At 42.8% G+C, this 22,052-nt stretch overlaps 1 protein-coding gene across 16 annotated transcripts in view; it reads right to left on the reverse strand.

Moving 5' to 3' along the window:
• The window catches only part of PTK2 (protein tyrosine kinase 2), a 758,583-nt gene that overhangs the window by 648,043 nt on the left and 88,488 nt on the right, over positions 1-22,052 (reverse strand). Inside the window, exon 1 of one of the 16 annotated variants that reach the window (XM_069220818.1) lies at positions 13,220-13,471. The exons of 14 other annotated variants lie outside the window; for them this stretch is intronic. In XM_069220818.1, coding sequence (XP_069076919.1) covers positions 13,220-13,331 — 112 coding nt within the window. In that variant the 5' untranslated portion in view covers positions 13,332-13,471. Of the gene's footprint in view, positions 1-13,219; positions 13,472-22,052 lie in introns of those variants that run through there. One more of the 16 variants, XM_069220809.1, reaches the window with a different exon arrangement.

The following is a 22,052-nucleotide window of genomic DNA, read 5'->3' on the forward strand; positions in this document are numbered from 1 at the left end:
TCCATTGTTGGTTTGCAAGCACAACTTTTTTCTTTTGTGTGAAACACTCCAATGCAGTCTGTGCTGCTCTATGTTGCCCAAATGCTCCTCCCTGCCCCGTCCATCTTGAGCTCACCAGTGTTTCCGCCCTGTGTGTTACTTTCTCCCAACCCATATGTTGCTTCCCTCCTACCCTCCCCACCCCTTGCCACTCTAGCCATCCTCCACTGTTGCTTTGGTGTCCTCCCACCCTCCAACTCAGATCGTTAATTAAAAAGAAAAAAAAGGGCCCAGATCATTTTGTAGGCACGTTCAAATGTGATGGGAATGCCTACAAAATGACAGGGCGCCAGAGTCAAAGACTAGTATTTTTTTCCTCTTAACTTTAGTCACGCTGCACAGCATCCCAGACGCTGAGCAGCGTGACTAAAAACAAAAGCCGATAAACCACACATGCGAGAGCTGTTGGCTTTGCCAATGCTTGTTGTGTGAGTGTAAGGTCCAAAAGTGCAAACATATAAAGTGAGGGTGGACGCGGCTTACATTTTTCTGCCCTCCGATATCTACTGGATACTTCTCACAGGGGAATTTCTTGCTCGTCCTGTCCTTTTACTAGGACCTTCCAATGAGAGCCAAGGTGATGGGAACGTTTCGCTGTTTTGCTCCCGATGTATTGGACACACCTTTCACAATGAAATACTGCTCCTCGCGGACAGGGCTGACACAACCTCTGTTCTATTGCAAAGACAAACGAGTAAAGTCTAAAACTATTTTTAAAAGTCATCCCCTACGAACGAATACTGCAGGCACTACCTCCCGAGCCTTCCTCTGACCTTTCCTTCTTGACTTTTTAAAGGTTCTATGACTACTGAGAATTTGGCGTTTTTAAAATCCTCAAAATCATGCTTCTGCTTTTCACCACTTTAAGGGATACATCTAAAAAGAATGCAACATATTTCCTACACATCTCCCACGGAAGCAGCGATGACTCATGTTCTGCTGAGTCAAGTGTTGCTCCACAGAACGGTTACTCTGGCAACAAAGATGAGAGGCTGTCAGGCTACATTAAAAATACTTTGTGTTGTCTACAAAAAAAGAAAATATTTGTATTTAATTTGTTAGGTGCAGCTGCACCATAGATCACCTCGTAGCCACTTGTGCGGTATCCAACAACCGATGGTTTACGGAGTCGGGGGATGGTGACAGGTGGGAGAAAAGTGTTGGTAAGGATGGTTGGGAATGGCGTCGGTGGGTCTGCAGGCCAAAGATGTGCGCACATTGGATCGGGGGCAGCTTGAAGGAACAGGAGCGGATGAGCCTGTCTAGGGCCACCTGGTAGCAGAGACCATGTCCTTTATTGGTCAATGCAGCTGTCCATCCTTTCCCGAAGGGCATCTGGACACAAAGTTCCCCGCAGGGATGTGGGTGGACTGTGATGTGTGGCTTTAAGAAGATGTGGGGTGCTAGAAGGGCTCTAAACGTTTTCGCTGTGTTGACTGAGATGATACTGCGACCCTAACAAGGGGATGTGAGGATCCTAGAGTGAAGCGCGCACTGGGTAACCCTATGAGAATTGTGTTTACATGCAGTGAGTCATTTTCATTCGTCCTTTTTTTATGTACCTCAAAGCCTGCAAGATTTCTCTGACTGATCCGCAACCTTCATGGAAGAGATACGCAATCTGACCAATATTCTGTACATGCAAACAAGCATCCCATGATGACCATGCACCATTAAAATCACTGCATTCAATGGGTTCTACAAGCGAGACACCATAGTTGCTGTGTGCATGAAACTAATTTCCATTTTGCCCTAACTACAAAAGTAGTAACAAACCTACTTTGAGAGAAGGGGCTGGAGACTTCTCTTAATCAAAGCAGTTCTTTTTTTCTACCACATGCTTTCATTCTATCAAGTGGACAAAAATAAAAGCGATGCACTGGAATGCTGCCCCAGGCACTAACAGCTGGAGGCCTCAAACCGCTCTCCATGTGTCCGCACTCTGCAGCAGCCATGCACAAGGACATGTCTTCCAGGAGTTCAAGGGGTACCGCACCCCACCAACAGGAGAGTTTGACACTGAAAAGGGGACAATGCTTGCTCGCAGACCTGCTTGGTGTGCCAGGCAGATTTTCAGTTTGCCTGGCCCCGTTTGGGAAAGAATGAACCACACCAAGGAGCCTTGGGTTTCACTTCTCTGCTTGGCCGCATTGCTACTTCACCGACAGCCTTACACTATACTACAAAGGACACGGTGCCTGCGGTGGCCTCCGCTAGCTTCTATTTTTGGGGTCTGGCAAAAGGACAAAGTAACTGAAAAAACTTTGATTTAGCACACTGGTTCTTAACACGTGGTCCGGGGACACCTGGGGCCCACGTAGCCTAGTCGGTATATAAATAAATAAGCGACATGTGATATTTTAAAACGCTCTGTAAATGTGAATGAATTTGAAACTGGAGGCTAAAAATTAAGCTTGCATCCTCAGGTTGATTCATGGGAGCAGAACACATGCATCAAACAGAATATGGACGATAGGGATCCTTAATTGAATTTCGAAAGGCTCCAATCTTATCATTAAAACTAACATTCTGATGCTTTATATTTTTTTCTGAGTTAAAATATTTAATCATTTGTGTAGTTGTTTAAATGTTTGCTTCTGTATTTTTTGTGTACTATTTTGCATTTCAAATCATCAAAGATGCTTACGCCGGGGGTCATCTGCTTTCAGGAATGATGAAGTGGGGGGACTGGATTCCAATAATGAAATACTGGAAGCCCTGAGGTTCCAGTAATGATTAAGTGGGGGTCCACAGAAGTCAGAAAGATAAAGAGCCACTTTCCCATATGTGCAGGTCCTCCGAAACACCGTGAAGAAGGCACTCCTTCCGATTTACCATCCACAGGTAACACAACCTCCTGGTGTGAACTGTGTGGACATACAAGGCCCAAAGACATTGTGGAGTCTGCTGAGCAGGAGCGCGCTGCTTTCCACATCCGGGTTGGAACGGGGTTCTTTTTCAGGTGGGGGTGAGGTCAGCGCCTAGATTAGCACGCCACCTCTCCATATTAAATGCCATTCAAAACGCTTTTCAAAAGCGACAATTCCTGTGAAGTATGCGAACAGTTCAGGGGCCGAGGCATATATGGCCACACCTTTCCCTTCACTCATATAAGAAACTCAAGTCCATTTCTATGGATAAGCTGTGCACAAGTCTAGACGACCAGCCCCCTAATCCTCAATCACCAAAACATAGGTGCTATGATAATGAACCAAGACTCGCACTAACTTAATCCAAAGTGTAGACGAAGGAAGACCTCCTTAAGTGTCTTCACATCCTTAGAAAATACTATGTGTATATATTATTTCATCAATCAAATCTTCTTTGGACATAAATATTTTTATTAATTCATTTGTGAGCGTCTATATAAAGCTCCATGTGCAATAAAAACAATGCCATAGCCAGCGCGTTTGGTCCCTCAGGACTTCTTCAGGGCTAAAAACATACAAATATAAATAACCATAAATTAATAAAAAGAGAACAGACAACACAACAAAAACAAACTGAATAAGCATTAGAATTATTAAATCTATACTCCTACAATTATTTTGATGTTCAACAAATTTCTGCCGCCTACATATTGGTTTACGGTTTACAGATACAATTATTCACATTCTATGTTTAAATTGAAACCCAAGTGAAAAAACAACCACCTACAATAGATAGATCTTCCATCAAATTATAGTCCAAACAATAATATTCTTAAAAAGCATTTGTACATCCATTATCCGTACCATTACGCGTTTTTATATGTTTGTCTATATACATGAAATGTACATAAAATGCAATATTAAATACTATGTCGTGAAATTATAAAGTATCTATTGCTGTTACTTAAAAGTGAAAGTGTCCCAAGTGAAACATCTACGTTTTATTTTTTTATTTTTCATATTTCAGACATCACAAATAATAAACAACCTCATTAAATTCAATCTCAAAATTAGATTATGCATGAACCGATCGAATGTCGATGTTATTCAAATTATTTTCGACTAGACTAGCTTGTTGACAAAATGTTATCAACGATCGCCAAGACATGACAATAAGATGTGTCCAGCAATCATACATCTCATCTATTTCACATCAGAACTGAATATTTCATCCTCACGATACATTTCCCATATTGATTGTACCCCAAAGCTAAAACCGATGGGGACATCTTAAGAGCACATATAACCAAATTCCTACCTCAGAAAATTAAATGGATTCTTCCTTCCACATAAATCCGATACGGCGACAAAGAAGCAAAACTTCTCTCGTTCTAACGCGCCACTTTTATACTATACCTTCATTGGTGTCACCTGTGTGGGTTTTGTAAAACCAATGTTTGTGCATGCAAATCTGGCAGACATCTTGAGATGTGCAACACATTCATTCGATTCACAATTCAGATAGTCTAAGTATTCTTAAATAAAATCAAATCAAAAATAAACACCAGCAAAATTTAATTAACTGCCTATTTACATAATCAATTTCAAATTTATTGTATCCGACCGTTCCCCATATTTACAAAACCGAAAATTAATTTATTTAATCAAATGTACCTACTCATAGCCGCCAACTTATAATTTCCCTTCATTCTCGTCACAGTGTCTAGATGTTTTGAGACTCTCATCAATAAGCGCGATTTCGGCAGACACCTTGGAGTGTGCAATACATCACTCTAATCACATTTTTCAAGCGGTTTCGATCTTTTTACGTTAAATAATGCGCAAATTTGCTAAAAGTTTAATTATTGTGTGATTTCTCTTCGTTGATAACACCTATAGTGATTTTTGAAACTCGCATCAATACATATTATTATAACAGCAATCTCGGAATGTATAACATCGCACTCAAATGTCAATTTTTAGTGATCTAAATCTTAAATCTTCTCTGAAATAAATGAATGCAATATTTGCAGCCCAAAGAGTTTTATAATTTTCATTCATTCTATCACCTATATAAATTTATTTTAGGCTTGCATCACTGTGTGTGAATCCGGCAGACATATTGGAATGGGTAGCACGTCTCCATAATTCAATTTCGATATTTTAATACATATATTTCAAACGGACGTTTTAATTGTATCAATGTTAAATATATTATGTAATCGATCTCTCTTAATTCCTCATGGAATGATTGTATCAGTGTTAAATATATTGTGTTCCCATTCCAACTATATATCCATACTTAGTTGTAGTCGATCTCTCTTAATTTCTCATTCAGTGAATATATATATATATATATATATATATATATATATATATATATATATATATGTTCTTCCTGTACCAATCAATGCAGGTAAGTTATTATACACAGGCGCAAGTATAAACCAAAATAAATTAAAAGCTTCCCCATTAGTACCACTCAATTTCACTGGAATCTACAAAGTGTTAAATGAATTAATACTATATATGGGTTGCTCTTCATCATGTACATCACTATAAAATCAACATAAAACATCAGATTTTTCTTGTCTATTCAGAATTCAAATTCCTAAGAAATAATTAAATTCATTATTTACATTCAATCCTTCATTTACAGTTCGCAAACAGCATATCCATCTTGCCTCAGCTTGCCTGAGTAGGAGTTCCGGGTTTCCTCCTCTTTCACATTGGGGCACATGTTCAATACCATGAAACCAAATCTGAGTGTTAGTAGGATGGCACTGCTGTATGTGAATGGCCACAGGATATCTGATAGCACCATTTTTTATAGCTCTCACATGTTCTAACAACCTTGTTTTAAGACTTCGAATGCTGTACCTATATATAATTTTCCACATGGGCAACTTATCACATATATCACTTATGTGGTATTACAATTCATAAAAGAATTGATCATGTATTCTACTTTAGTGTTATATCTAAATCTCTGTATTTTGTTAACACCCATTTTCCATATAGAACATCCTCCACAAGTATAGAAACCTCATGGTTTACCTGGTAACCATGTCTACTTCTGATTTTCTCTGGTTGCCTTTTATATAACTGGGACACAATGTATCCTTTAATGTTTTGCCCTTACGATAAGACTATTTTGGGCTTTTTAGGAAGAACTCCTTCAGACAATGTGAGTGAATTTAGAATTGGCCAATTTGTCTCTAAGACATGATTGCTGTATAGATTATATTTTGTTACAAAACATATCTCTCATTTCTTGTCAATGTGCTTATTTTTCCTTTTGTTCGCACTCTTTTTATAATCTTCTTTCCAAGTGCACTTTCTATCCATTCCCTTTATTTTTTCTTTGGCCCTTCTCATGACCCCTTCATCATACCCTCTATTGCGAAACTCCAGATCTATGGCCTGTAGTCTCCTTTCGAACTGTTCATTCTGACTACAGTTAACGTCTGGCCCTTACCATTTCGCCATACGGTATAGATTCAATTGTCTTTTTAGGATGTGCACTCGTGGCATGCAATACACTATTACACCCATAAACAGGTTAGCATATGAGGGAGCAAACCTGGAACCCATCTCTGTCCCTTGTTTTTGTCAAAACCATGTTGTGTTAAATAAAAAAGCATTATTAGTCAAAATAGCCTAGCCATATCCAGCAACATGTGCGTATGTTACAGGAGACTCGCATTCCGTTTATAGAGGAAATATCTTAATGCTTCCAGACCACATTCGGTTTGGCTACATGTGTACAGACTTTCCACATCCGTAGTCACAAAAAAAAGTCCATATCATCCCAAGAAAAATCCTCTTGTTTGTTCAATAAATCCTTAATATCTCTTAAGTATGAGGGTAAGTTCTTAACCAGGGGTTGTAGGAAACTGTCTACATATTCTGACGTGTTCCGTAGGGGACCCATCACTAGAAATGATGGGTCTCCCTGGTGGAAACATGCCAGATTTATGGATTTTGGGGAGAATGTAAATACAGGGAAATCTAGGATGACATATATTTAGATATGTATACTCATCATTTGTAAGAAGACAAGATTCATGCCAATCCAAAAGTTTTGCATTAATTGATCTCTGTATCTCCATTGTTGGATTAATGGCCAATCTCTCCTAACAGGTACCATCAGAAAGCTGCCTTGCGATTTTATTCAGATAGTCATCCTTATTCATAAGTACAATATTGGCACTCTTATCAGCCTCGCGTATGACTAAATTTGAATAATTTTTTAGATAAGTCAAAATTCCTCCCTTCTCTCATTGTTAAATAAAAACATACCTACATTTCCCATTTCTAAGATGTGTATCCTCAATTTTGTTTAGATCATTGGTAAATTTGCGATAAAATTCATCAATAATACCATCATGGGTGCCAGGAGGCATGAATTTAGATTGTAATCTAAAACGGCTTTGTGTGCTAACATTCTCTTGAATATTAAGATCACTTGCAAGCTGAAAAAGATCTACTGCTTCTTCTGAATTATCTAGGGTGGCAATAGTATATATGTCGCTTAAATCAGCAATTGTAAAATTGGAGATCTCTGAAGAACTAGATAAACACTTACTCTTTGTTGAATGCTCATCAAAATATTTTTTTAATTTAAGATTTCTCACAAACTTAAATAAATCTATGTGTAATTCTACAAAATTACACTTTTCACTTTGACAAAATCCTAAACCCTTACTCAAAACTTTTTTTTCCTCCTCCATAAGAATTCTTGAGGATAAATTGATGACTTTAAGATCTTTAATAACATTTTCTTCATTGCTCTTTTCAGTAAACGTGTCAAGCGACCTGACATCAGTTCCTACTTTTTCTCCCCTCTTAAGACTCTTTGCCTGTTGTCTTGTTTGTACTCCTGCGTTTGCTTTTGTTTTTCGATCCCCCTCCCCTGGTCCTATATCTTTTATCGGGACCCCTCTCCTTTGATTGCCTAATCCGTACCTTTGTACCTCGCATAAAAAAAAACTTGACTTTATTTCAGTTATATCATTATTGCTAGTTCCTTCTCCTGGATCACAGTCATAGGAAGAAACAGCAGAAATGCCACTGGAGGATGTACTAATCTGTCTAAAACGACCAGTCGTCACAGAACCCATCTTGACATTAATATCATCATATCTCCTTGCAAACGTAAAAATGCGTCCTCTTGCATAATCATTATCATCTTGATTAATTTTCTTCTGTTTTTTGTCCTTTAAATACACACGATAACCAGATAGTTCTTTTCTTAGAATCTCATAATTCTTCTGTGTGGCTTCCGGAAGATTTAATTCCCTAATTTCTTTCTCTAGACACTTAATGTCCTCTCTTAACCTTTTTACTCTTCTTTCTGAGCTAAGCACCAAAATTTCCATCATTTTATACCATGCTCCATATTAGACACCTTCCCATTCTTCACAAATCCTGTGAAGTATTCTAACATAAATAAATATATTTATTTCGCAGGCCATATTCTGTATTAAGTTAGGATGTCTGGTATTTTCTGTAGCACACTGCTGTCACAAGTGAGGCGTCAAGGCACTCATGCTTGGTCTGGTCCTGCCATGTCAACACTGAGGCTGGAGAGGTGTGTACCGAGGCTCTTAGGTGTGTCGAAGAGAACTAGTGAGCGCTCTGCACAATATGTATTTGTCGCACCCGATCGAATAATCATTGAAAAAGTGGGTGTACGACCCCTTCATTTTTAGTGGTGAAAAAATAAAAAGGCACCGCCTACCTGGTGTGTAAGCTCCGCCCAGAAAGGTAGTGGCAAAATCTACACAAGCAGGTGGTACTAGGTAACCAACATGAGCACAGACACACAAGTATTTCCACAGACAACTATGATCACAAACTCCAAACTAAATAGAACGGGTAGATGTACTTTTTTCCCTGCAGTGAACCTACAAATGGTGGTTTTCTCGAGCTAGGATCACAGGTTCAGTGGCCAGTCTCCTGCCTAAAGTGTTCTCCGTAAACAGGCGGCTCAGGGTTTGTCTAACCGCTCCCACAGATACCCCACCTGTCCCACACAACCACCCCTCTGGTATCAGAAGTACAGAGAAACTCTCCATCGAGCCAGGACTTCCTAAGTGGAGAGCGCCCAATACCTCAGCACAGGAATCCACACACAATGTCTCCCCTCTGTAGGGCAGGAGACTTTTTTCTGGGCCAGTTATCACACCTTGCGGCATGTGATAATAAAACCCCACATTCTCACAGAGCTTGACATACACATGGAGAACGAGCTGCATGACTGGGGCGGATACTTGATGAGGGTACCACAACGGTGTCATACTCCTTTCCCAATCCACCCATTCCTGACACCTACGCTCCCCTGCCATGACTAGCACGTGAACAAAATAAGGCCATTTTTTGCGTGCCTGCTAGACAGCTCACTCATCATATACCACGTCCACTCGACAAGCCTGTAAAATAACATATTGATTTAAAGGAATATGTGACGTTGACAACACTGGATATGTTTATTTTTCAGGATAGGATTGTAAGGTTACAGAGGCCCTGAATTGATGGCAAACGTGGATGAGATTCCGCTCCAGAACATTTATACATGGTCAACGGAGGAGCAATTCTTCAAGACTGCACAAGATGGGAAGGGAGAGGATTGTCTGCTATGTATAATGTAAAAATCCTAAAAGTATGGTTAGAGACTGCCATGATACGTTCGACAGCCTGTGATGAGGAGGTTAAACCTGCCCTAACTGAAGGTAAATTAATAGTGTGTATTGGGCACCCATACTAATAGGTTTTTACGGTTTAAGGGAAATGGCTCACAGTTTTAAGCAGGTACACATCCATGGTGCATTACTAAGTAACACCAAAAACTGATTAGGTCTTTCCTCAAACAAAAGAGCAAAAGTAACAGAAAACATTCTTTAAAATCTTTTTGTTTAGTTTTCATATAAGACCAAAATATTAAAATACCCAACCATGACATCCTGGAGAAAAATCACTGTTAAAAAATTCGTCCTAATCAGCCAGCATCAGTACACAATAACGTGATGTAATTGCTCGGGGAGTTTAGGACTTTAAGGCGATAGATAGATCTGTGTGTGGTCGGCATGTAATACGTTCGAATCCCTGCAGGGCCAATCCAATCTTTAACGCGTCCTAGGTCGATAAAACTAAGTACCATCAAATTAGGGATCGGTCTAGTTCCAGTTTATAAAGCTGCAAAATAGTATCAATAAGCGCTATCGTAAAACAAGCTTTTACCAATATGAAGATAAACACACTGGGACAAGAAGCCTTTATTTACTTAAGAACTGTATTAAATTAACTTGCTTTAAAGTGCTTTATACTGCGATGCTGTGGTTTCCAAGCGCTGCAAAATACAGGTGTTGCTATTACCCCATAGCGCTGCAAAATACAGGTGTTCCTTTAACCCTATTGCGCTGCAAAATGTTATTACCCTATCTGATGGTACTCAATTTCCTAGCCTTGGACGGATGGAAAACTCAACTCTTATTCCGGAGGTTCAAACTCATCACCTGCCGCTTGCAGCACAATTCAATGACAATCATTCCATTCAGTGAGGCGCCCTGCTAGCATTAGGTACCAGATGCCAGAACTGACCTCACATCAACACTAAACAGGCATTGGCAAAGCCAATAGGTTTCACCTATGAAAGGCATTAGCGAAACCTCTTTGCTTTGCCAGTGTGCGACCCTGATGCTGTTCAGGATTGGAAGAAAAATAAATGTGTGTGCGCCCATGCATAGGTCATGATGCCGACGCCCATCCAGAGAATTAAATAAAAGCAAATCAAATTTAAAGTGTGCAATAGCACCTTTACAGAACGTAGTGGCCAGGTAGCAAAGTGCATGCAACGGCCCTCCTAAAAATTTTTGCAAAATATAAATATTCAGTTTTAAAAAGGGTTAAGGAGAAGTGGATGAAACAACACTACATTTTTTTTTTTAAGTTTACACTGTAGGAAAGAGAAACAGAGCATGTTAAGACAAGGACATGAAGGGGGAAACAGCACAAAGGGTACAAGCCAAGAAAACACATGCACTCTTGTGGAATGCAAAAGGCACAAAATAGTAATTCCCTGAATATTGGCAGTGGAATGATGCAAGGCATCCAATCAAATGAATGGTAAAGAAGCTATAGGACAAGAACAAGAAGCACAGCCGCTGGATAAGAAGAAAGCAAAGGAAATCGACAAGAAAACAAAGTAATAATTTTAAGGCCCGAAACCCAAGTCCACTTTAAGTATTGGTGCTGTACACAACAGGTCTGTCGACAGCACCTCATGATTATCTGAGCCCTCAGCTCCACCTGCTGCAGACAGGTTGTACTTCTGCACTGTATGTATTCAAATTGGACAGGTTCAGCTACCACATTTTATAATAAGTGCACCTACGTATCACTGTGCTCTCGGCGGATTAGGCACCCGTTGTAGAAATGTATTTGGTACTCACAGGGCACTGACTGGAATCCAAGAAGGAATGATAAATATTGATATTTCTAAGGTAGTTAAAATGAGTGGTATTAGAGTGACCAAAGATAACAAGTATATGAGGGTTTCTACACAACATTCAAGCGTCGCCAGCTCATCGGAATACGCCGAACGAGGGCACCACCTGGGGTTCCAGCATGCCGCCCATAGAGCTGCCCAAATAGAGATGGCATGCATTGACAAATAGAGGCCTTCTTTCTACAGTTCTGATGTCCATTATCTCATGATAATGCCCTCTCAATCGGCCATTAATCCTTACAATTCTTGGGCCTGCAAGTACAATCGGAGGACAGATTTTGATCCATCTTTCACAGGCAGTTTATTAAAACGCAAACCAGCTTGCGGAGGAGGCAGAATGAGGCAGGCGAAGAGCATCCGTTCCCTCCTAGAAGCACCCTCAGACCAAGACCAGCCTTGCGTCCAATTTCCCCACATTTGGAAGCGTCACACTGGGGGGACCTTCCAAAGCGGATTGTGCAGTAGAGACAGAAGAGCCTCTGAACTCTCTCTCGACAATACCTAAGTGGCAAGACACTGATCACACAGTACACATTACACAACAAACACTCAACGTCCCAAGCACATCCATCAGCCCGGGCACAGACAGGCACAATTTCCCATCCTCACAGACTTGTGCATCACTGGCATGCGTAAAAAGCAACACCAAGTCCTCAACAACACAAAAAGCACAACACGCAATGCTTTCTACAGTCACACAACACTCGCCAAACCATTTTTACAAGACAGGGTAGTTGCCTACTAGAAGTGTCAGGCTTCTAGGCCACACCAGTTGTGTGGATGAGCTGCACAAAAGAGTACAAAACAATAAGGGATCGAGCAGGCAGCCCTCTAAGGGGGATCTTCACACACTGTATGAAATGGAGCCTTGTAAACAACTCCCCAGTGCAATCATGCCAGGGACACTAAGTGCACAGCTCCATTGGGCTGACTTCGAATGTGTCCCTGATGCAACATCACAGGGCACGCTAAAAAAAAAAAAATCCCCAATGCAGGGAGAGGGCATACTCATTAAATGTTCCCATTACAATAAAATGGGGCATGCAAAATAAACGTCAACATTGCAAAGAAGTGTAGCACACTAACTAAATATCCCCTTTGTCGTGGCATGCGCACTAAACTGACCACATTGCAGTGACAGACACTAAAATAAGTCCCCATTGTAGTGACATTGAACACACTGAATGCATGCCTCTATTGTAATGAAATGTGGCATGATAAATGCACGTATTTAAATATATTTATATAGCGCTGCGTTCACCCGAAGTCATCCTGGCCCTATAAAAAAAAAGAAAAATCGTACAATCTACATGATCAAAAGAACAAGTAACATATGACCTGGAAACCGCTACAAACCTAAAAACCTGGCTTTCATCTGCGGATTAGTACTGTGGGCTTTGGATAGTTTGGACAGCGCGCACGATGCTTTGCGAGAGTGAACTAGATTTAATGTATTTTTAAACGATTTTCTGCATCGACATGCAGACGTACGGACTGGTGGTATCTGTTGGGATGGACAAGTCCAGTCACAGGATCACCCGACAGCCCTCGACTGCCATCCACCCCTGCGCTGCGATCAGTGGTCATGCATTTGTCAAGACAAGAGGCTTAGGAACAGCAAGAAGAGCTCTGTTAATGGATCAATACTGCGGAGTCAATGAACGGCAATGAGACGGGTTTAACGCCGGCGGGCTGGCGCGCAGGCTCTCAGGACAGAAACCACACCAGACAACCACTGCAAACAATCGCATCGGTGAGCTCAGGGTGACTGCACTGTGAATATGACCCATCCCCTGCTTACCATAGTGTGTATGCTCCATGAATGACCCCACCACGCACGCACACAGCTTCTCCAGTAACGCGGGGTTCGGTTTTAGGAGCCGGTCCTGGCCGCCCCGGTACCCGGCTGGCATCTAGTAATTTCCTGGAGGTACTGAAGGGCACCTGAAGTGGGCACCGCGCAGCTTCCCCCGGCAGAGCGCCCTCCGTGTGAAGAGACCTCTTTTGTGTCCTCTCAGTCAGCCAGGCGTCGGCAGACAAAGGCCTCCCTCCATCAGAAGTCAGCCGGCACCAGATGACGAGCCGATCCGCCAGATGGGCAGCGCCTTGCAGGCAGCCCCGCACTCACCCGGGGGGAGGAGCGCTATAGAGGGGAGGCACGCCCCCTCCTTGCCCCAGGGGTGATCCTCCTGTTCCGATATCTGTCTCCCTGGCGCACCGCTCCGGTGGCAATACCGCGCGCAATCGGGGGTGATAGCGCAACAGTGCGCCCGTAGGGCAGTCCTAAGGCGAGTGTTAGCGCCCCCTGCTCCAAAACCATTGTCAGTACCGTTTTCATGACCTTACTACGATATCGCACTGTAGCGGGGGCGTAAAAGCCGACACCACACCCCAATGTGAGCGTTAACACCTCCGAGCTCTAATAGCATGATCTAAATGCCACTGACTAACCAGGCGGTTAGCGCCTCCTTGTTCCAACAGCACACTCTAAGTGCTAGGACACGCGCCTCCAAAGCAGCACTATAAACACGAATATTACCCCCCTACCGCCCACCGCCATGCTCTGGTTCTGCGTACGAGGCATGGCTACCCTGCTCCACTACCGCACTCCGGCGCAGGAGGGGCCGCCGCTAAGCACGCCAAACCGCATCCCCTGGCAGTGACCACACGGAAGAGTCAGATGAGGATGAGGATGGAGACATCTCCTGGCGCCTCTCACTGACGGGTACGAAGAGAGGGTTGTAAAGTTCATCAAAGGAGAATCCTTGTGCCATAGGTCCCTTTCTGACTGGACACCAACGTTGTGCGCCACGTGCTCGTAACACATTCAGAATTTACCCCTTTGCCCCCTGCATACACCAGCCTCCAGAGGGAAAGCATCGTGAAACAAATATATGCACGAAATCACACGCTCATCCATTCAAATAACACCAACATCTTGATTTAGGAAGCTGTCGGATTCCGCTTTCATCCCCAGGAAGCCTGGATACTGTGTGTCTTGGAGAAGTTCCTTCTTACCACACGTATGGGAAGATGTCTAGTTAGTTGCTTTGACGCCGATGGCTAATCTGCAGGCTGTGGGAGTTAATAAGGGCAGGGCCAACGAGCGCTGTTGATCCTTCCGGGGTCGACAAAGTAGGTACCACGACCCTGTTCCTGATAGAGGTTAGTGGCGTCTGACGTGCGGTATGACACGAGATAGTTTCTAAAAGAAATATTACAAGACTGCCTAAAAATAAAGGTTACACTAAAACCCCGTGGGGCATATAATGCCGATAGTAATAGCAACACATCTTTATATCGTGCTGTGATCCTCAGTACTCAACATCGAATATTTGCACACATACCTCATTTGTAGTGCTAAGCACTACATAACATGCAGTAATATTTCACCACGTTGAGTGGTGTCTATAGGCATTATGCATAATCTCAGCAGCCAATGCTTCGCTCACTGAGCTACCTAGTAGATTTATATTTGCAATATATAAAGCACTGTTCTGCCAGGCATCAATGCTGAAGGGGGTGCTAAACAGAACCAGTCCAGCGGTGCGCTAACTTCAGCGGTACACGCAGGGCCCGTGATCGTGCTCGGTAATCTGCCCCACGCCCTTTGGCGCCTTTTCACAGCTCGGTGAAATAAACACCAACACGAAGAGCGTATAAGGGCCAGACCGGCAGGATGAGTGGATGAATGCACGCCTTGTAACTAGCACTTAGAGCAGCGTCGGTGATAAATGCGTTCTTGAAAGTGGGAAGCGCTTCCTGCCTACAGCCCTCGCCGTCCCTGGGGCCTCCGGGGCTAGAGTGCACCAGCTGAGGCCCCCTGCCCCAGCCCCACAGTAACCCTCAGCCTGACAGGGGCTGTAATGCGTGCAAATTGTCAAACAGCTGCCAGACAGACGAAACTCAATCCGCAAAATTGAAGTTTTCGACGTGTAATGAAAGAACATAATTATTTTGAAAGCTTTTGGCCACACCACGTTTTAAAGCCCGTTTATCCTTCCCTTTCGTGGGGAAATACGCACAAGACACCTGGTCAGAGATGTAATTTATCATCCAGGAGTGCAAAGGACATGCTTTCCTCCGGACAGCTAGATGGGGCCAGTACGTGTCTCACCTGCAGTGCACCGGCGGTGACCTTCATTACCCTTCCGGGGCAGGGCGCGAGGCTGCACCTCTGGCTAAGAGGCCACGCGCTCCCTCACCTGCCACAAGGTGCAAATGCAACCAGGAGGAAAGGGAGACCACATAATAAAAACGGACCTTTATTGAAATCGGTTCAGTTTTTTCAGAATATATGTTCCATTTACTGATTTAATTTGCTCTCCGATCCTGACATTTATGCTGTTTAATTTCATGAAACCTGTTCTGTATTCAATGAAAACCAACATTAAAAACACACAATTAAAACGACACAAGGCAGGGAAAAACACACAGCAAACCAACAATGACTGAAACAAAACAGCTTCAAGACCTACTCCATACTGCACGGCAATAGTGCGGAAGGAAGCTGAATGGAGGACAAAAATATCGCCTAGAAATACATTCTTACGGTAAGCACTACTATCGTTGCCCTCACGTCTATCTATTGATGTAGCAATTAGGCTGCTTTAGTGGGGGTAATATTTTTGTCCTCTAACATACACAACAGGCGATACAGTGACCCCGAGCCCTGCTGTCCATCGAAGAGTCGTCTGAACTCTCAGAGGACGATGCTGTGCGTCACAAATCGCCTGTTCACAAATGTCACCACGGAGCGCCCCCCCCCCCCCTCCCCGACCTCACGCCTGAGGCCATTCCGAATTATTCGGGATACATTTAAAAAATGATTAGAATAATAACGTGTTTCACTGTCAGGGTCCTTTCTAAAGTAGTTCGGAGATGGGCTACAAAACGGTACACACAAGTGAATGCACGCTAACAAGAGATACTCCCAGCAAGTTACATGAGAGGCCTGCAACCGTACAGCAATGATTAGTTACACCACACAAGCACATCTGACACGTCTCAGGACTGCTGCGAAGACAATTACAACACATTACCTCAATTGGGAGTTAATACTCTTAATGTCTGTTCGTCAGAGTTCAGATCACACCTAGTTTGAAACCATCCAGCAAGAAACGACTAAAAATAATTCATTTAACAAGGACTGGTAAAGCCAAAAGGTCTGGTGTTCGATTTCAGCTTGCTTTGTCATAGGTTATTCTTTACAAAATGTTATTTATGGTCACGGAAGCTTCTGACCCTAGTCTATAAAAAATGGCGAATAGCAGAAATGTGTTTTTAATCTTAGAAACACACATTGCCATAGTAGTGGTTGGCACCGAAGGAAACTACTTCCTGTGCTGATGGGCTCCTTATGAAAGGGCAGGAAGCCATCACTAGGAGTGGAGTTAGCCAATAGGTGAAGTGGGCTTGGCTACTGCCCTATGCCATAGTGAGCAGAGGAAATATGTAAATGACAACAACCAACCAATGGATGAATAGGGCTGACTAAATGGCCCTAAACGGGTCTATATACGCAAATGTAGTTATGGTGGTCACCACTGGGTAGGTATATTATAGTTAGGTCTACGTTTCCAAAGGAAATAACTTTTTTTGTTTGCTAATTCCTTTGGCGCCGTTTGACAAATGTTCACAAAACTTTTCCCAAAAAGTTATCTTTTTTGCCTAGCTTCTCTAGTCTCTGGATGATCTGTCAAGTGAAGGCCGAGAAAAAAGAAGGTGGGGGTCCCCAAAATGTCGAATCCCCAAGCATTTTCCATAGACTTTTTTGAAAAAGTCTACAGATAAAACAGGTGGACGGAATTAAGCCACATTTTGCAGGAAGATAGATCTTGGTCCAGGATGCATGCTTCTTGTGATGTGGTGTAAATCAGTTAAGTAGTTTTTTGAGAAATTAAAAGTACAAAAATATCTGTATATCACGAGGGTTGGGCTCAAGGAACTTTTGCGAGAGCTGCATGAGCTCAACTTAAAAAAAATAGAGCTTCCTTTGGCCACCTTGCTCCTGTGGGACCGAGCGATCTGAGTGGCTGACCGCTACATGGAATAAAACACTGCAGAAGCCGTTGAAGGACAGGGGGGAACTTGGTCCCCTGTCCTTAAGATATCTTAAAAAAAATAGATATAAGGGGGTAGGGCAGATATACCCTGTGAAGGGGGAGTTTGGGGTGAGGGGAGTCTTAGATGGACCACCTCACCCTCACTCGGGGGCAAACATGTAAAAAAAAAAAAAAAAAAAACATGCTGTATGTTTTGTTTTTTATTATTATGATGACCCTTGGGGCGGGTCAGGGTCAAGCGGTCATTACTTTTAAATATCAGGGGAGGGGACATGAGTGGGGCCCTCATCCCTGTGCCCCTTTTTGGGTACCTGGGACCCCAATCCCTAGGGTCCAGTGCAAATTAAACAGAACTGGGGTATGCAGCCCACTACCTGTGCTTATATGAGGCCCTGGGGACCCCAATCCCTGGGGCCAAATATAAAAAGAACGTGAGGGGGCATTTGGCCCCACTCTATGAGCCACTATTGGTCCCCAAGGACCGCATCTCCTGGACCGGATATCTTAAAAAAGGGTGGGGTGGGGGGAGGAGGGGAGGTTGCATGTGTCTCCTCTCCCTGAGGCACTGCTGGGCACCAAGGACCCATCCCCTGGGGCCAAAGTTCTTAAAGGGGAGGAAGGAGTATCCCTCTCCCAGTGTTAGTATCAGCCGAAGACCTCAACCCCCGGGGCGCAATACTTCACACTGTCTCCAGGGGCCTACCCTGGGATACTGAGGGATCCTTCCACACTCTTCCTCCCAGGAGAGTGCAGGCATACCCTGCCCACAGTGTCCCAGGCAGGGATCATCTTTTCTCCCGCCAGGCGGAGCAGTACGGAGGGGGAGAAAAAAAAAACTGCTCCTGCCTGGGCCGGGGCAAAGAGAAAATGGCAGCTCCTGTCAGCACCTAGTATGGTGCTGGCTGGGGGCACTGAGGCCCCCCTCGTGGCCCAGAACGACTCCTACATTGTGGATGCCCTGGGTGAGCACTAGGGCACCCACAAAAAAAATTAAAAATGGCTGGTTTCCACAAATGGGGACAGCTGGGACTGCGGGGGCCCCAGAGCTCACCCCAATGCAGTCTCTAACTAAAAGCAGAGGTGTGGAGGGCACCAGGGGCACCCACTTAAAAAAGAAAATGCCGACACCCGCAGTACACACAATGTGCTGGGGTCACAGGGGACCTCTGGCTCCACCCGCAGCCCGCAACTAATATTAGAAATGTGGGTGTCCCGTGTGGGCATCTGAACCCGGAACATTATTTTTTTGTTAAAAACTGAATACATTTATTTATTCACTGCTCCTTCAAGGACCGCCTCATAATGCCCTGCGAGAGCTATTACAACTTTTTTTTTTTTTTTAGCTTGGTGATGTGCCCAGAAGGGATAGGAGCACAACCAAGCACTTTTTAGTGTTGTAAGGGGCTGCAGAGTGCAGCCCCCCAACCCTCCTCCCGCCAATATTTAAAAAACATTAAATCTTCTAGATCGTTCAATCCATGACAACAGGAGACTTACCATATTCTTTTTAAAAGCACTGCAGGCTAGAGCTCTATGTTCTCCAGCGATAATTCCTAGTAATTTTGCCTCTAAAAGAACAACAATTCAAAGTACTGGCCTCCCAATCAGAAGGGCTGGAGAGTTAGCAACATAAGATAAATACTTCAAAGACAACAACAAAAGAGAACTGGGTTGAGAGCAAATCAGCTCACAATCCTACAAAACTCTGACAATTATAATGGGTCTCTAAGGGATGAGTGGCCTGGCCCCATGGGTTGGTTGGCCTTGTTCTGTGGGTCGGGTGGCCTTGTCTTAGAAATATATCCACTGTGCCAGGGATTAGTTCAGCTTCATAACCTAAGAGGCTCTGCACACTTTCTATCACCTGCTGTGCTGCTAGTCTTGGTTTAAACTTGTTTATTATATACATTGTGTGAGTTTCCAAGCAGAAATGTTGACTGTTTTTTAGTGGGATGGTATATTTCCTGAGTGTTTTATTCTCAGCACTTTTATATATTTCATGAGTTTGATGACTGCTATGTTGGAATGCAGTGCTGATCAACTGAGTGCATTTAATATTTTTTGAAGAAATTACTATTGTAGTTATAGTATTTTTTAACTTCAGTTTCAATTATTGTATGGTTGAAGCTGAAACAATAAAATAAGACTTTGGCTGATACATTTCCATTTCTTCTGTTCCACCTAACACGCTGAATAACTTTAATCACAATAATACTTTGATTCATATATCTTTTAGTGCTTGTCTCTGTATTATTCTTTCCTGAAACATACAGTACTCATGTTATCGGCTTAAGAAGGATGAGTGTCTGTGCTAAAAAATGAAACATTCTATTTACCTAGGTTTGGTGCTAGGCACGAGTACTGAAGTGTCAGGCATTGCTGATAGGCTGGTCTAGGTATAGTTTTTACCAACGCCTTAGTCAAAGAAGTTCGCCTCTGGTTATACTGGTCTCGGTAAAAAACAACAACTTGCCATTAGAAGTATGACAGCTTTCAGGAATGCGAAGAATAAAAGCTTACACGTTCTATGGCAGAAGGAAAGCAATATGAAACTCTGCTCATCATGTGCATCAATGCCAGAAAAGTTGAGGAGACAAATTTAATATCGGCTTGCTTTATTTGAAAAGGGGGATTTTAGTGCTTGTGCCACTCATGGAGATATTTTATTGTTTACTTCTTGAAGTGGCCTTGGGTCAGCCCAGCCTCCTTCAGGAATGGCTTATTTTGCACTGGCAACTTCAGCCATGAGCTTGCAGCATTACATATCACATCTGAGTCAGTCCACGGGAGCATGTCCCTGTTTTCTCGTGGTTAAGGCGCTTCCTTTCTCCTCCAGTGGAATCCCTAAAGGACCATCTTACAATCTGCGACTGGCCACGTAGCAATGGGGAGCCAGCGATCACAAAAGAATCTGAAAAGTTGCTGCATTTTTCGGATGGTTTTGCCAGTGCTTGTTTCAGCGTCCTGCCTCACTGCTCGCCTGCTGATTATGGACACTGGATCTGTCCTCGAAGGGTACTCTAAATACCTTATTTTTATACAATTAAAAAAGGCTTGCAATCAGTCGGGGAGCAGCATCGCAGCACCGGGGAAAGAACACTGACCAAAGTACATGACCAATGGAAGCTGCAGAAAAGAAAGCAACTTTTTTTTAGGTGTTGCCTACCAAACAGCACTAGCTGTCTGGCTGGAAAAGACCTATGCTGAGCTAACCAACAAACCTTATGGGTTTTTAGGGAACCACGTTTCCTTTCTGTTAGATCCCTTCCATGAACGCGAGTGTGTTTCTTAGCTTTCACTCTCGTGGCATTTTCACCCTCGCTAAATCAAGCCCTCCCACCCCTTACCGTTGCTGTTTTCCTCGTGTGCTTTTCGTCCACTGCCACAAAAGTTCAGCCCTGCATGTTGCTCTGTGTTAATAATGATGACTAAAATGTATTTTTACACTTGGTTTACATATAGAGACTGCATTAGCACGATTGCAATTGAAACGTATTTAATACGTTATGTAGAAATGTATTCATTACTGTGTTTTGGTTGTATCACATTTCCTATGAAAAACGCAATTTTAGCCAAGAAGCATGATATCTGTCACTCACTCATGCTTCCCTGCCCCTTCCACACATCCTCTCCGCACAGGCTTCACACAGCACAGTTCAGCTGATGATGTACATGGGTTATTACACTGCAGTAATTGTCTTCCTAGGGTCGACCTTGTTATGGTGTGGATGTAAGATTGCAACACATTTTATAAGTGTTTGATTTCATATTGGACCAGTTCATGGAGAAGGCCGTATTATTAATGTTTCATATTAGTTACAACATTAGGAAAGAAGGTGTTAAATATTTTTTTCTAAAATCTGGGATGGTGCTTACAAGTTAAGGTAATGTTTATTTTCTTTGTGTTCAGATCTGCTGAATAATTGATACTTCTGCTCACACCACAGTGATATAGGAGGTTTCCTAATTTGTTATACTTAAATTGTGCAAAAGGACCTCTTGAATTTGCGGATAAGTGAGAGATTTTGAGCTTTTCTTGATGCTACTAGAGATGCTTCTGATTTTGCTGGTCATCTGGGACTTAGAATACTTTTCTGATTTAACATTCCCTGTATAATTTTGCATCTAAGAACCTTCATGGCATTGACTATGTACGGCACATTTTTGAATTTTGTAATTAAAAAAAAAAAAAAAAACCTTTACCTTCTAATTGATCTAGAACTACATTATTAAGTGGGCCTCATTAATTATTGAATTGTTTTACTCTGCTAATTCATCTTTGGGACGTGCCTTGACATACAATTGGATCCGTGGGCGAGCCATATAAGGTTACATTTTGGGATGTTGAAATTTTGAGGTGCCTAAAGGTTTGGGCATGGGCTTGCTCCCACATGTTGCTCGTTTGCTTCTCCCCCATTACCTCAGGTTGGTACCTTCCTTATGCACTGCATGTACCCTCATCCACGGCTTCATTTTCATATTAAAACTCCTCTTCTATATAACCCTGTTGCTTCCCCTATGTTAATTCCCATAGGACTTCTAGACACACCAACAGACCAAACCACTGGA

The sequence above is a fragment of the Pleurodeles waltl genome, chromosome 2_2 (assembly GCF_031143425.1).
Source record: "Pleurodeles waltl isolate 20211129_DDA chromosome 2_2, aPleWal1.hap1.20221129, whole genome shotgun sequence".
NCBI classification, from domain to species: Eukaryota; Metazoa; Chordata; class Amphibia; order Caudata; family Salamandridae; genus Pleurodeles; species Pleurodeles waltl.